The 16,883-nt window shown below is 40.9% G+C and overlaps 1 protein-coding gene across 3 annotated transcripts in view; it reads right to left on the bottom strand.

The window, feature by feature from the left end:
• The window catches only part of LOC119745292 (phosphopantothenoylcysteine decarboxylase-like), a 64,702-nt gene that overhangs the window by 25,489 nt on the left and 22,330 nt on the right, over nt 1-16,883 (bottom strand). For all 3 annotated transcript variants that reach the window (XM_038221546.1, XM_038221544.1, XM_038221545.1), the window contains exon 3: nt 13,066-13,167. In XM_038221546.1, the coding sequence (XP_038077474.1) occupies nt 13,066-13,167 (102 nt within the window). The remainder of the gene's footprint in view (nt 1-13,065; nt 13,168-16,883) is intronic.

The following is a 16,883-nucleotide window of genomic DNA, read 5'->3' as shown; positions in this document are numbered from 1 at the left end:
CAAAAAATTAAGGTTGAACCCTGGTACTAGACCATAAAAAGGGAGGAGTCTGTTTCAGTAGCCCAGCTGGCAAGTGACAAAAGTTAAGGTTGAACCCTGGTACTAGACCATAAAAAGGGAGGAGTCTGTTTCAGTAGCCCAGCTGGCAAGTGACAAAAAATTAAGGTTGAACCCTGGTACTAGACCATAAAAAGGGAGGAGTCTGTTTCAGTACCCCAGCTGGCAAGTGACAAAAGTTAAGGTTGAACCCTGGTACTAGACCATAAAAAGGGAGGAGTCTGTTTCAGTAGCCCAGCTGGCAAGTGACAAAAAAACTAAGGTTGAACCCTGGTACTAGACCATAAAAAGGGAGGAGTCTGTTTCAGTAGCCCAGCTGGCAAGTGACAAAAAGTTAAAGTTGAACCCTGGTACTAGACCATAAAAAGGGAGGAGTCTGTTTCAGTAGCCAAGCTGGCAAGTGACAAAAAACTAAGGTTGAACCCCGGTACTAGACCATAAAAAGGGAGGAGTCTGTTTCAGTAGCCCAGCTGGCAAGTGACAAAAAGTTAAGGTTGAACCCTGGTACTAGACCATAAAAAGGGAGGAGTCTGTTTCAGTAGCCCAGCTTGCAAGCGACAAAAAACTAAGGTTGAACCCTGGTACTAGACCATAAAAAGGGAGGAGTCTGTTTCAGTAGCCCAGCTGGCAAGTGACAAAAGTTAAGGTTGAACCCCGGTACTAGACCATAAAAAGGGAGGAGTCTGTTTCAGTAGCCAAGCTGGCAAGTGACAAAAAGTTAAAGTTGAACCCTGGTACTAGACCATAAAAAGGGAGGAGTCTGTTTCAGTAGCCCAGCTGGCAAGTGAAAAAAAGTTAAGGTTGAACCCTGGTACTAGACCATAAAAAGGGAGGAGTCTGTTTCAGTAGCCCTGCTGGCAAGTGAAAAAAAAATTAAGGTTGAACCCTGGTGCTAGACCATAAAAAGGGAGGATCCAGGTTGGACTCCTTACCAGAACATTTCTTTTGTTTTAGTTTGGCAAACTTAAACAAGTACCGAAGGATTTTTTTCATTCTTTGAGAGGAGAGAGGCTGAGCCTTATTCTGATAGTCGGGAGCGTAGATCAACTGTTTTTAAATGTACTGTACTGTACCGGTATGCAGTTCATAAACAGGGGCAGGACCATCCGGTATGACGGCCTCCATTAGCTACGATTATACACCCTGGCCATCTAAGAATAAATTTTATGATATGCATGACCATGTAGCAGTTGGCTTTTAGCAGTTGGCTTTTACAGAAAGGCCCAGTGCTGCTGGTTCATGTTGGCCAATATGGATCATCCAAACATAAATCACTGATAAAAAAACTGGACAGAAGTGTGTCATCTATTTTTGTTCATTGCCATATGCTATGTCAGTGTCACTGCTCATTGGATAACACGAACATGGTACCACACAAATCAGAGATACATGTAATACAAGTCATTTTTTTTTACAACACAGACACATGTAACACAATTTTTTGGGTACATGTATGTACTGCTGTACATCACTCTTTCAACTTTGCAAAGACATCTAAAGGTTATATTCCCAGAAAGATGTCAATATTAAAAGGGCTGCTATAATATCTAAATATGGATACTCTGAGCATCCAAACATACATGCACCGGGGTACATTTATGTACTACATGTACCTACACTCAGAGAATGTGTACCAAGGCAAACCAGAGGCTTTATTTTCTTAGGAAGTTAAGCTCTTTTAATGTTCGTGATTCGATTTCACATTTATTTTACCAGAGTGTTGTCCAGTCAATCATTTCTTTCAGTTGCATTGTATGGTACAATAACTTAACTGTAAATAACCGGAAAAAAATTGAGCAGATCACAAAAACTGCAAGAAAAATAATTGGGCTGGAAGTGAAACAGACGAAATTGTTGAAACAAATTATCTCACGAAACTGCAGACTATAACTCAGGACCCAACTCATCCTCTGCATTCATCTATACAGTCACTCCCATCAGGAAGATTACGGGCGCTCCCACACACACAAACCGGTTCAGATTTTCTTTTTTACCTAGTGCCATTCACCTCTATAATTATAATTTTATCAGATAAATACTGTCTGTTTGCAAGGTTTTTACAATTCAGATTAGACCTTTTTAAATGAATAACCTAGCATGTCAGCATGCAGATTTGAATACTTTTTATAACAATATAGCTTTTTGTTTTCAAGCTTCTCTTTTTTTAAAGTAGGGATTTTTGCTGGTGGTTTTATACTTATTAACTTTTCATAAACTGAAGTTTTCGACTTATGTAAATTTTTTAAGTGTCTAAATATATGTATATTGTTTTTATGTGCACATTGGGAAGAAGAATTTCACTTTTAAAGTCTTTTAATTGTGATGAAATAAAATATTGTATTGTATTGTATTGTATTGTATTGTATTGTATTGTATTGTATTGTATTGTATTGTATTGTATTGTATTGTATTGTATTGTATTGTATTGATGCAGCACAAAAAAAGTGGACTGGTGGAGTGGAGCAGCATAAACAAATATTCATTAACCATAAAAAGGTCAACAAGGCACTAAAAAGAAGCTGACAAAGCCATTTTTTTAATTGGAAATACTGAGATCTGATACATACATGTCCTGGTCCACTTCACATGTACAGTTTGGCCAGTGCCGCCAAATGTTAAATGGTGCCCATCCACCAACATTAATGTACCCAAGTTTGGGAATTTTAAAGTGGGATTTCCCCATGAAAAAAACAATCTGGCTGTTTGTATGAGACTACTTGTACCTGTGCGTGCCTTTAAGTTGAAAACACAATTAACTGAGCATCCAGGTCTGCCTGTTACCAGTGCCCACATGGGAACAGCACCTGATAGATCCAGGGAGCATTAAAAAAAAGACAGTGATGCAGAACACCCATTTAATTAAATGCCTTTTTAGACCCAGCTCTCCCCTGTGACAGCCTGGTAAGAATACCATGCATAGCCAACAACAAACAATGTGATGGGCTGGTGTTTTGGGGAGGTTGTAATCAAATATTGATTGGCCAGAAAAATTCGATTTCATCTGTTTTTCAGCAGTTGTGACTACAACCTTGGGTACCTGTGCTTGAATTCACTCTGTCACTTCGGTGATTGCGTAGGTACCGGTAAGGTGCAGTGCATACTGCATGTAATTTGTGTCCCTGTGGATTTATAGGACTCAAGCCGAATCGCACGACACAACGGACAATGTCTAAAAACAATGGAAACTGGATGTACAGTTGTACACAATTCTGATCATATGTGAGCTGTCACTACGAAATGAGCTTAATTTTGCAGTGCAGTAGGGCAAAATCCAAAATTTGAAGGGTTTGACAATTTTTGTTTTCAGGTGAACCCCATTCAATCTGTAAATCCTGTTCAATTTTTCCCCATTGTTTTTTAAAATTTAATTTCATTCTGTTTTATAAGTTGACTGTTCATTCACTATGATACATGAGCAGGATTTTTAAATGCCATTTTCTAAATTTTTTTTTTTAAACTGCCTTTTAGTTTGCAGTCACTGAATATTTCTGTTGCTAAATGTAGTACCCCCACACCATTAGAAAGCTCCGGTTTAGCAGATTCCAGATACTGTACAAATATCTCAATTCTTAAAAAGTCTGACTTTATGCCCATTCTGTGGTGACGGACCACATATATCCATTTTGAATTCTTGCTTTTTTTCTGAACAAAGACTCAGAAATATAGTAAAATTTGTTGAATAAAAAGTAATTTAAAGTTTGAGAATATATCTTTAAATTTTGGGGGTCATACCGTCATATCTCTGATGGAACTGTCAATTTTTTTGAGAAAAGCAGGGCCGTGCAGTCGTGCACCTTTATACTCATGAAATATTAATAAGTGGGCTGCCTAAAGCTGCCAATTTCCCAAGTGATGGATCAACTTCAGAATAATGAAAAACCCTGAATATGGCAGAACCCAATAATGTGGAATTAATTCAGGTTGGCAAGACCTATGGGAAATCTGTCTCATGGATGACATGCAATTGTGATTCGTGCAGGGAATGAGGCATGCGAGATGTAGATTTGAAATATTTCAAGGAGATTCAGCGGGGACCTGAGGGGTTGTCCAAATTTGCTGTAAAGTAGGAAAAAATTGTGTCCCACCGTGTCCTCTTCTATCTTTTTTTTTGTAAGAACTCTTGCCTAATAAGACTGAAAATCACTTGAGCTAAAGTAACATTTGAGAGGAAAAAGTAACAAAATAGAAACAATCTAGACATCCAACGGTTTCAAAATTAAACACATGTAGGCCTATGTAAAAACGAACACATTAATAGTTTTTTGACTAACGATAAAAGCCTACTTACATTTAACAAGCAGTTACAAGACTTGAATACAACACAGCAAATACTAGGAAAAAACTGGTCGCATCCGACGCGTATAGGATGGAGGTGGACAAAATCAACCGAGCTTGACCAAAGAAACAATCTAGTCTTGCAATAATTGGCATCAGCCGATCTAACCATTTTTCAAAGGGGGTGGGGTCCTCCTTTGTGGCATCAGACCCTAGATTATGTTGAGGGCGCATTGCCTGTGTCATTTTTTTATGCTGGGGGGGGGGACCTGGGGGCCTAAATCCACCAGTGATAGTTGGTAATAGTTGCTATAGTGGTACACAAATGGAACTTTTAAAATGTCCTTTTCTTGGAATTAAATGGTTCTTGAGTCAAGAGTGCTGAAATGTAACACATGATATGGCAACTGATGACATCTTTCTACAAATGTCTAATTTTTTTATCAGCTTGGTGTAACACAGTCTGCACAGGTAGTAAAATTACGTTATAGTCAGACCACTTATTTAAGGTTTTGGAACACTTTCAGGTTTTTAAAAAAATCTTTCTAGGCAATAAACTGCCTGCAGAAGAAGGAATTAAGCCCAACATACTATACATGTATACACATGGTAAGTTGGCACTCGCGCTATAGATAAACCAAACTACTCATAATGAAAAGTTGATATAGGCAAACGGACATACCGGTACATGTAAGCTCAAGTACGCGGGGCGCTGTATACACACACTACAGAACACACGCTACACAACAGGTGCGCACATTTATATACAATGTACATAATACGCGCGTGCGCGTGTGTGGGTGGCTAACCATGGGCTAACTTATCAAAACACTGGCTGGCTATATTTTTTCAAGCCAAAATGGTCGTCGGAATTTATTGTCCAATTAGCATGCTTCTTATATCAGCGTTTAGAGAATTTTATAAACTTTATGAATGACGTCACCCCAAGGTTGCCGAACTTTTTGTTTTGACGCTGTGGTAAAAACCACTTGGACATGCGTGCTAAAAAACTAGTTTACGCTTCGTGATGTGCACTATTGAATAGGAGCACAAAGCGTGGATGTGTTTTTTCAAACTAAAATGGTCGTTATAGGCCGAGCACTGTCAATGACAAATTTCATCCCTATAGAAAGCTTGAGATGTCTTCTTTCATGTTCTGATCACCCCAGATTTGTACGTTGCCCGTTTTTAAAGATATGCCTGTTTTGGTCTCTCAACAACGCACGCGCACATACATGTATACTGAGCGTGTACACGCAGTGTTGCGATGAGCAAATGTCCAAAACTTTTCATTATGCTGAAAGTCATCCAATTTTGCAAAACTACAAAAACAGAGACTCTATAATGTCTGCTTGCACACTGTGACTCTGAACACAGTGAGCAATTCAGCACGCAGAGGAGGCACACGTCTTACTCATTTAATTACATCGAAGAGATTGATGTCTGATTCGATTAGACACTTTAGACGCTCCCGGCTATCATCAAAATAAGGCTCCTGAAGCCTCACTCCTCTCAATGTCTCGACCGCTCAAACTCAGCCAGTGGTCTCCAGCAGATGGGAGGAGTCACGTGCAGGACCTCCACTGTGTCCAGCCAATTACTCAACTCAATCAACCTTGACACTTTGGTGGGTCCGTTTCACACATGATGCTTCCTCTGTGAATTGCTCCTTCTATAATCTATTCTTATATCACACAGAACAACTGACCATGGATTTCTGGAAGTGGATGGAGGCCGATATCGATCCAGTCGCTAAGCTAAATTTATTGCCTAGTAAACGGATCCGTGTTTAGCACAAATCAGCCACGAACAAGTCAATAGCTACATTGTGTAACATTCTGGCATGAAACTAGTATTCGCTTGGCAGATATTTCTTACATTTGTCAAAAAAATAGCAAATTTCTGCAATTTTAACAGGCCACGAAATTCATCCAAGATATTTATTACAAAATTGCAGGATGCGCTATGTATGTGTTGGCTTGGATAAATAAATGTATTTGTGTCCAGTCTAGTTATTCTGGAAATGTACTGGAAATATATGCATCATTCTGAAGAAAACAATCATTGAAGGTGGTTTAAGAAAATGTGCCTGCAGGCATAGTTTTTTTTTTTTTTTTTTTACATTTGTTGGCAACGGAATCTTACTCACGAGACCACGAAAGTGGTTCTCTGTTTTCTCAAAATGTACACATGTTAGTATCCACTGATCTCAAACTTCAACAAGTTATGTAACTGTTATGCACCCTTCTTAACATGCTGAAGATTTCGAGCAATGGGCCTTATGCACGAGTTGGCCATTTTTGTCGAGTTCCCTGAATGTATTTCATTAATTGTTAACTGTTGAATGGGATGGCATCAGACTATTTATGCAGGCATAATGCAACCTTATTTTACTGCCATTTTTTTTTTAATCTGGCTTTAAACATTAGGGAATGTTTACTTGCAAATTTTAAATTATTCATTGAAGCAGACTGGAATTAATTTGTAATTAAATTGCATTCATTTCTCTTCACAAGTTCAAAAAATTGAGATTTTATCTCACTTTCAATTCAATATGGCCGACTTGTGCACAAGGCCCATTAATGCTTCAAACAAAAAAGATGTACATGTATGTATACCTTTAAAAAAATGAAATCTGAAAAGGTGGAAACATATATTAAAAAAATTAATTAAATTCATTTTAAGCCCCATATAATGTGACAGTTAGTGGCTCGGCTTTACCCCTCTCAATCCCGCAAAATCGTCCGTAATCTCCGGGTAGGTTTTGAAGGTCTTGGAAGAGTAGGGATCAACCACCCAGCAATTAATATGCTGCACAAGTTCATAACAGGGTAAACAGTCATAAAATTAATAAGATCTGCATTAGACTCAAGCAGTGGCGTACGCAGGATTTTTTCAGGGGGGGTGTTTCAAAATTGGATGTCATCATATATGACGCTAGAAATGAAGATGGTAAATTGTGTTGGCGCCAGAAATAAAAGATAGTATCAGTGGGCTAAACTTAACGCTAAAATAAAAGTCGGGAGTTTGTGTTGGCGCCAGAAATAAAAGAGGGTATATTTGGACGGGTTAAACTCGAAGGGCCGGAAACCCACGGCCATCAGTTATCTTTTTGAGCTAAAGCATAGTAAATCAAAAAAAAAACATGTTCTGTTTCTTTAGAGTATAAGATGAACATATGAGTAAAGGGGTCAATGTGGGCTGTCCCCTCCCTCAACAGCATTTAAACAAAAAAAGGAAGAAGTGCAAGAAAAAAAGTGACACGGGCTGCGGAAGTGCTAGGATCTGTTCTTGTAATTGGCTAAAATTACTCAGCTTCGTCCCCTTAATCTCATGATTCTCATCCGTTGGGAATCTTTGTGTAAACCGCCCCCACCCCTAAGGCCAAACTCCAGATACAGGATACATATGCGCTCTGGTCACAGGGGCGGATTCAGACTGCCATTTGCCAGGGGGGGGGGCCTAGAATTGTAATGAAGAGTCCAGGACCTGCAAGCGCGCAGCGCGAAGCCCTTATGGCGTGGGGTCCGGGGCCCGCTTAAGGGCCCCGAAAAATTTGGATTTTAGATGCTCTGTGGTGCAATCTGAGGCGATTCCTGGCCACTTGCACCGTTTAGAAAACGTTTTAAACATCGAAAATTCCATTTAAATTTGTTATTTTTTTTTGTTCTTTATAAAGTTTGTTATGTACTCAAAGTTGAGAACCATGTTCCATCTCCGTATTTTTTCACAATTTTCTATTTTGGAAAGGGATTTATTAGGCCACTTGTAGTCGAGCCTCAGCCATTCGCTGCTAAAGGTACAAATAAGGTGGGGGCCCAGCTAGGGTGAAATAATAGCATAGAGGGAATTTGGCCGGAGGACTAATGCGAGCGCAGAGCGCGGAGCACTTACGGGCGTGGGGTCCGGGGGCCGCTTAAGGGCCCCGGGAAATTTTGGATTGTAGATGCTCTGTGGTGCAATCTGAGGCATTTCCTGGCCACTTTCCCCTGATTTTTTTTAGCAGAAGTTTTTAAAATTATGAGGGGATATTTTGTTTCATTTGTTTCAAATACATATAGGCCTATATACTCTTGCTCTTATAAAGTGTCTTCTGTATTCAAAGCTTAAAGTTGAGAACATGCACATAATTTGTAATTGTTCCGCGCTCGGTCACATAACTCTCTTTTCCCTCCATATTTTTACATGGCAAAGGGGGGTGTTTAACAGCCAAAACACCCCCCCCCCCCCTGCGTACGCGCCTGGACTCAAGCAAAAAAAAAAAAATCTGAAATCATCCGTAAAGTCTTCACAAACTTGTCTGTTTATTCTGGATATGCTCACGAGCACCCATGAGCCCCCGCGAGCAAACCAGCGAGAACTCCGTTTTCCAGGCAGATGGAAAATCTCTCTCTCTTTCTGAATTGGACTGTAACCAGGCTGACACAATTTTTTTATCTACTGACAATCACGATAAGCTCATCCATTTCTCAACGACCAGCTCTGATGACATCTGCAGCTGGCCCGTTCTCTTCGATTGCCATCCCTCCGAGATAAACATGAAAACATCTTCCTGCCCCCCCCCCCCTTCTCTTGGTCCTTTCTCCTTCAAACTGGGTTGAGACCTTGACACAATTTTCTTATAGATGGTCTTGGTACATGTACCGGGAATTTGCAGCTGGCTTGAATTCCTGGAGTGCCAAGTCAATCCTAGAGTCAGATCAAGAATTATTTGTTTTAAATTAATGAAGAAGTAACACTGGAGTCAAGGGAAATAGTATAAAATAGAAAGACTCGTTGCAACTTCTGCTTCGGAAAGTCAGCAAACAATGTTTACAAAAAGATGAATAATGTACATGTGCGTTTGTTTATGGTGTACATCGAGGACACACACGTGCAACATCATCGGTGAATTGAGGACAGGAACCAAATCGAGGCCAACCTCGATTAGAAAACGTGTACAAAACCAATGAGAGCTGTTGCGAAAAAGTTAAAGAGTACAAACAAAGTAAAAGGGAAGAGGAACAAAAGAAAATCCTCGATTTCCAACATCAACATGTCTGTGTGTACCTGTGTTTGTGTCCGAGCAGCTTCCTTGAATAAAAAATACTCCTTTTCTGCCGAACAGTTTTTGCTGGTCCCCGAGGGTAGTCTAGTTTCCCCTTTGACATTTCTGATGTCAGGAATTTAATTTCTGGGCTATTCCAGAATTATGTAGTGTCTATGACAGAGTTTTTTAGAGCTTTTAAGAGCTCAGTGAATAAACCTGAAAATGTTTTTTCTTTCTTCAAATCTTGTACATGAATTCGCAGGTCCGTCGCCAGCCCTGAGTGTCGGGGGGGGGGGGGGGGGGGGGGGGGGGGGGAGGGGAGGGGGGGGGTGGCCATAGTACTAACTAGAGGGGCCCACTATCATAAAAATACAAAAATACACATGTATGGCTTTAGTTTTGCCATTGGGGGGCTAATTGGTTGCCAAGGGAGCCTGGCCCCACCAGGCCCCCCTCCCTTGGCGACAGGCCTGTACATTCGTCATCCAGTAATGGTGAAGGAGATTACAGACGATGAGTTTTGGATCATTTCTCTGAATCATTAATGAGGCATCATGGTTAAATGGCTTGGAAATTACACTTACATGTACTTTCATATACCCCGGGTAAATAAATATATAAATAAATAAATACACGCTGGAATTGCCTTCTGAAAGTTTTGGTGGCAATGGGAACTGTTTACATATGTACCGTACCGCCAACATACCAAACACAAACTTTGCATGAAAAACACTGGCTGTTTCCAGAGGCATGTATACCGGTACATGTGCATGTACATGTAGTATTTATCTACAGAGATTAATATACACTAATGCATGAACAGTTATCATCATCAATCCTTGCACGGCGGAGCGCGGACCTTCGTTGGCAGCAACAGAGATGGGTTGCTATTAGTCTGATTCAAAATGCAGTGAGTGACCTTCAGACGTATGATCCAAGTGCAGTCCCAATTAATTGCTCTGCGCGTGTAGGCAATTGCGGGCACGACCACCTATTGAACTGATCCTGCGACAGTGGGCTTGCAAAAGCACGACACTGGGTCGAGAGAGAATTGTAATCAGTTTGCAACAGCCCTGGAAAAAATATAATTAAAATCAAAAATCTGCAGAAGTAGCCAAAATCTGCAATCCCAATTAGGAAACTCCTGTGAACAACAGAATGTGTACGTGTACATTTATCTTCAAGTAAACTTGAATCCTCGATCCTGATTGGTCGATCCATGGCAACAACCCGTGCTACATATAATCATGTAGCACGGCCACGGTCCATACTGCACTCTGCGTTTTGCGATATTCCAAGATGCGCGCGCCATTCCGTACAAACCACACATGTGTAATAGGATAAGCACTTTGTGTACAGCGTGCATTTCATCTTTATTGTGCGTCAAATGTGCTTGAAGATAAATTCGTTATCACGCTCGCGCTCGTGGAACACGGAAAATGTAGTGCGTCTGTGTCCCACATACCACTCAGCCTTTGGCCTCGTGGTATGTGGGACACAGATGCACTACATTATTCCGTGTTCCACGAGCGCTCGCGGGATAACTAATAGTATATTAACTGCATACATGTATATAACCAAGTAGAGCACGTGTACATGTACATGTGCTATACATTGTACATGTACGTGTACATGTACATACAGTAAGCCCAAAAAAAGGGCAACATTCAGAAAAAAATAATTAAAACCGTTTAATGTTTTTTACTTCAATGAAATTATATACTATAAAGCCCGACTATTTCAGGGGGGATGGGGGGGGGGGGGGATATTTCCCCCACTTTTTGCCCAGGGGGGGGGGGGGGGGATGGGATATTGAATCATCCCCCCCCCCACTTTGTCGTGATGTGGATTCGAGGTATTTTGCAACATCTCAACGACCAAAATGCTTTGAACAGCACTGAAATGTAGAGAAACAAAGTACAAAAGCTTTTAAAATGCGCCTATTTGATGTAAGCGCGAGTATGTATATTCATTTAAATCCTGAAGAGCGCCCCCTAGTGTAATGTGGTGTCAAGCCCCCCCCCTTTTTTTTTACGTCACAATAAGCATACCCTCCCCCAGTCCACACCCTCCCTCTCCACATCCAATCCAGGGTACATGTATATGCATTTCCCGGCCAAAATGGTTGGGACACATCCACAACATGAGCATACCCTCCCCCGGTACCCCGCTCCCCCACTCAATGTTGTCATCTCGCGCTTGAGCACAGACCGCGCAATGAGAGACAACATTGGCCGGGGGCCGGGGGTGGGGGCCCAGCGAGTTTTGGCTGGGATTGTAGGTTAGAACTACAGATCGACATATGAGTACATTTACATCTAAGTATAGCACTGCATCTTCTCCTCCCCCACCCCCATGACAAAAAAAACAACTCCCTTCCACTTTCACAGATGCTATCATCACTCATACCCTGATGAGGAAAACTTCAGCATTTAATCACGTTGGCCACTTCTAGATGCCATTAGCTTTTGGCAATCAATCATTTCTTGCAGAATAGAGAGAGCTAGAGAGAGCATGTGCTGTTCAGCAGAGCACTTGCCATCCTTCTTGACCCGCATGGACCACTGTCATCCGTGGTAATCAAATCACCCTTTATAATCAAATTTCTCAGTTTACTCCATTAGCATTATACAATATATATGCAGAATTTTAAAATCGGTGCATTACAGGAAATCAGTGACAGGAAAAGGGAGGGAGTGGTTCTAGTCATTGGGGGGGGGGGGGGGGGGGGTTGAAGGAGCCATAACCTCAAAGGCAAAATCTGGTAAACACTCATGCCTAATTCAATCATTTGAGCTTGAAATAATTTGCCTTTGAGACAGATTTTGCCCAGATTAAAATGTGCGGCATTCCCCTGATTATACATTGTGCCAGTATTTCAGTTCATTCAAACCCATCAGCAATTCGTTGACATGTTGGTATCTTTTGTCTCTTACATGTATGTTCAACAACAATTTCCATGCTTCCAAAAGAAGAAAAGAAAACGAAAAGTTGTTGATCTCAATTAATAAATGCCTTGTTATGTACAGGCTCTCGACCCTTGATAACAATATTGCACAGACTTTTGGCTGCAAGCCGAGACAAACTGACGATCCATTGCAAAATCCATCCAGGGAATGCACAATTATTATCTTTTCATTCCGCATCCTCAGCTTATGTTTACAGACATAGGACTGGCCTGTGCTGAACCCACACAGATGTGTGTCACAAGCACATTAATTCAAGGGGATCTGCCTCTAGACCTCCCCACAGCACATGCACTAAAATGTCTACCCCCACCCCCATTCCCTCCCTCCTGCATACATCTGCCAGAACTAGTCACTGGAAGACGCTGCCTATGATGACAACGGTCATGAACTTTCCATTACCACAGATCTACAGAGAGTGTACCGTGTTTAGCTTGCTTCTCATATTAGAATTCAGCACCACCACGCACATCCAGACCAGCATATATGACACTGGCTATCCTTGCTGCTCACAGAACGTGGGGGAGTGGGGATGCACACGTATACATCAATTTAGCTTGTGTGTCAGGCCGCGTGCATGCGTGCAGCTAATAAAAAAGAAACGGTGACTGTACCAGGCACACGTGCGGGTGTATATATGTGGAGTGTGCATGGCAAAGGTTTACACTCCAATGAGATGTGCTGTATTATGTGAGATCTTGTTGCACACTCTCCAACCGTTACTGGTATTGTACTCACCGACCATTCGTCCTCGTCGCGGTACAACGCTACTTCTCTGGGGAGGTCTGATGCCTGGAAAAAGTGACAGGCTTTCTCCGTGGCAACCACTGATACCTGGAGCTTGATATATTTTAAAGACAAAACGACAAAAGATGGCATGTGTTACAAAATAAGGTAGGCTATTTAGAATATCTGTTTTGGGTCTTTCTGTTTTAGAACTAGACTTCTTTCAAATTTTGGATGAGTGTTGGCTACAAATTAGTATGAGGTATATGAATGTTCATTGTACGCACATCAATCAAAAGTTACTTTGAACTCCTAGCTACATTGTAGTTTAAAAAAAAAAGCACCTAGATTGAGCAATGTTCTGTAAGTAGCGGCTATAAAATGGCAGGTTGTGAAAGATAATGTACTGGTACATGAATACACAATACATGTACCGGGTTATTAGTTGTCTAGTCCCTCTCAAAAATATGGATTTGTTTCTTCTTTACTGGTAGTTAGCATTTTCTGACTGCTTTTTATTATATGCTGACTCTTCCAAAAAATGTTTCAACTAAAGTTTCCAACCACTTGGTACCAGGTTTTGATGATGTCTTTCAATTTTCTAAACGTTTCCTCAAAAAATGTCCTCCAAAGTGGTTAGTCCTGGCAAAAATTATTATTCGCACCTGAATTTTGTACAGCAGTAACTGAGCCAGACGGCTTTTGTTTTCTCCAAGCGTTTATTCTTGCTGGAACTGATTGGGCCAGTCTACATACGAGTATTATTCTCTCACTGACCATGGAGGAAGGCACTGAGTGACTGACTAAGTGACTGAGTGACTGCCTGTCTGACTCCCCCCCCCCCCCCCCGACTGACTGACCGACTGACTGACTGACCAGGTCCCTGGGTATGAATACATACATACATGCGCCAACCTACAAATAGTCTTGTGTTTGTTCAGCTTCTAACACACGTACTGGTACATCCATGCAAATAAAACAAACACATTACATGTGATCCATGTTGTATAAGTCCCCAATTCAGCCTGAGGGATTACAGTCAGAACACCCAGAAGCCTCTCCTTCGCAACCCATTACAGGATTGACTTGCAAGCCAGGAGTCATTCATGATTGTGTACAGAAAACATTGACAACTTCTTGCACAATTCATCATACGCCCTTGTGCCTCAGGCCAAATGCATAAAATTCAACAGTGACACGCATAATTAATAGTGAAATTAGCCATTATTCCAAGGAGGCGGCAATATGCGGACCGTCACGCTCAATATACTAAAGAGGATCAATGGTAATGTTTTTCTCTCTCCGCGTTATATCTCCACCCGTCAATACACGGAACCCAGACGGCACACACACACGGATAGATCTATAGCCGCCCGTCTAAAATGTCAAGAAAAGGATGCGCATACACACAATGCAACGTGCTCCGGCATTAAAACCGGAGACTATATAGAGCCCGTAGGCGGGATAAAGAAAATACCGCACTGAGACATCGAGGCAGGAACCCGTGCCGTGTTTACAGTAGCACTGGGAGGATAAAACCAACCCTCTTGTCTGGCTAATTTGCGGTCTTCAACAGGCATGTCAACAGCTTTACGTTAGCTAGAAGTACGGAATATAAACAAGCTTGAGTGGAAAATAGCTTCATCAATGATGGGAACCAATTTCTTTTTTTCATTTTTTTTGGGGGGATGGGATTTTCTATTCATTTTAATGAATAATTTAAATGATGCCCGCCTGAGGTTCCAATTTTTGTTTTCGTAAGATGCACACACACCATTTTTTACATTTTTTCTTTTTTTTAGGGGAGGGGCCTTTTTTGTTTGTTTATAATTAATCATTTTTTTCTTTTATGATGCAAGCAAGTCGTTCTTCCTGCTTTCTTTTTCAGATGCACAAAAGTTTCCCTTTAAAAAAATTCACATGCGTAGGAACAATTGATGTAAAGATGTCAGGGGGATATTACAAAAGCAATATCAGGATAAAGCCTGTGGAATCCCCGGCTTGCACCGAGTCAGACCTGGTTAAAGACAAGCGTCGACATTCTGTTTTCCTGAAGCTGCAATAAACCCATGATTTCATTTGGGATTGGGGGGTTGACAGCCCCACTCAGACATCAAGAATCAATCAGATACTACTTCACTTTGGATTTTAAGGAATCAACGGAAGTATATACATCAGGCATGCAACTGCGAATTTAGAAAAAAAATTGAGGAATTCCAAACCTCACAAGACTTTGTACAGTGTTTTTCATTTTGAAATGGCATTTAAGAGAAGTAAAAAAAACCGAGGAGATCAGCAGATCCGATGAAAAGCGGCATGCCTGACAAGGATCAATCAAGGATCCGTCTACATACTGTATAGCTCAGCTTGGGATAGGGCTGTGCATCAGAACCGGGTACCCGAGTACCCGATCGCTGATGTCAGGAACCGGTTCCAGATTACGGAATTGAGTACCCGCAACCAACTTTGCATTAATTAGTACATTCGCAAACAATGAAAAAGAAGGTTTGAATGTCAGGCTGTATGGAAAAACAACAGATACACGTTTATGACGCTAGAGAAAATGCAATTTACACCTTGTATCACTGTACACTTGTATCTTGCTGTGGACCGTTATGAACAATCTGTACAGCAACTTCCGAGATTTAAATTTTGGGGTTGGGTATCTTAAACGGGTACCCGGGGACCCATTTTTTTTTTCCAATCGGGTACCCGATTCATGTACTTCCTGTAAATTCACACCTCTAGTTTGGGACTCAGTGCAATTTCACCATCAGCTTTCTTGAAGATGAAATACATTTGAAATAAGAGGAAATATATACAATTCTCTTGATTGATATTATTTGTATTTGATCAATCCATTAGCGTTTCATCACAATACTCATCAAACAGATAACAAGAGTGTTTTCCTTTGACCCTTGAAATCTGTCTGCATGTATTTCAGTAAAGGCTTTGTAGAAATCTGAAGGCAAAGCAGTCACTTTCAAAATGCATGTATTGGGTACATTTGTACAATGTATGTAAGTATACAGACCATTATCATATTGCGGCCATCTTGATTTTTCCCCATTCAAATCAACGTAACCAAAGCGAGGCAGGAAGGAGAAATAGTCTGGTTCCTTTTTGCACAAAAAAATTATCATTCAGTACTGTTATTGGATACAGGGAACATGACTGAAATGGTGGCAGCATGATGGTCTATACAGTGTAGTTAGTTATTGAGTTAGGGTGAGGAAGTGACTCCACAAGTTCTGTCGGACATATACTACATCCACGGCTCTCTCTCCAGCATCACTGTTCCAGTTTCGGTTAAGTGCAATGTACCGGTAGCTGCATTTTCTTTTTCAGAACAGTCAGGTTAGGAGTTGAAAGACAAAAACTTTGAAAAGACAGACAAATGGAGTACATTTTGTGTGTGTGACCACAAACAACATTTCAAGTTTATCACAGAGAGGTCTAATGCACAATAGCCAATTTGTGCAACAAATATATCCCATTCACATATGCTGCTGGTACTCACTGTACAAGTACCTGTGGCACAAAATTATAATTTTTCATGGATATATGCAACGAGTTTCACTTCTTTTTGCTGATAACTTCTACATCTGTTAACATGTCCTATATTCAGAAGTGTTCGTCCCATGCACTCAATGACCATAATTATTGTTATTGCAGAATTCATCTTTCCTTCCCTTCTTATGTAAATATGTAAAATTCACGCACTATAGAAAATGAACAAACTAATTTGTGTACGTGTGCAGTACAAAGTTGCCTTTGGGTAAAATGTACACATCATGGTAATTGTGACTTCTCACAGGCCAGTTATTCAT

Source organism: Patiria miniata, unplaced genomic scaffold, assembly GCF_015706575.1.
Source record: "Patiria miniata isolate m_02_andy unplaced genomic scaffold, ASM1570657v1 HiC_scaffold_7, whole genome shotgun sequence".
NCBI classification, from domain to species: domain Eukaryota; kingdom Metazoa; phylum Echinodermata; class Asteroidea; order Valvatida; family Asterinidae; genus Patiria; species Patiria miniata.
The sequence above is the reverse complement of the archived record's forward strand: the minus strand, read 5'-3'. Positions and strand labels throughout refer to the sequence as shown.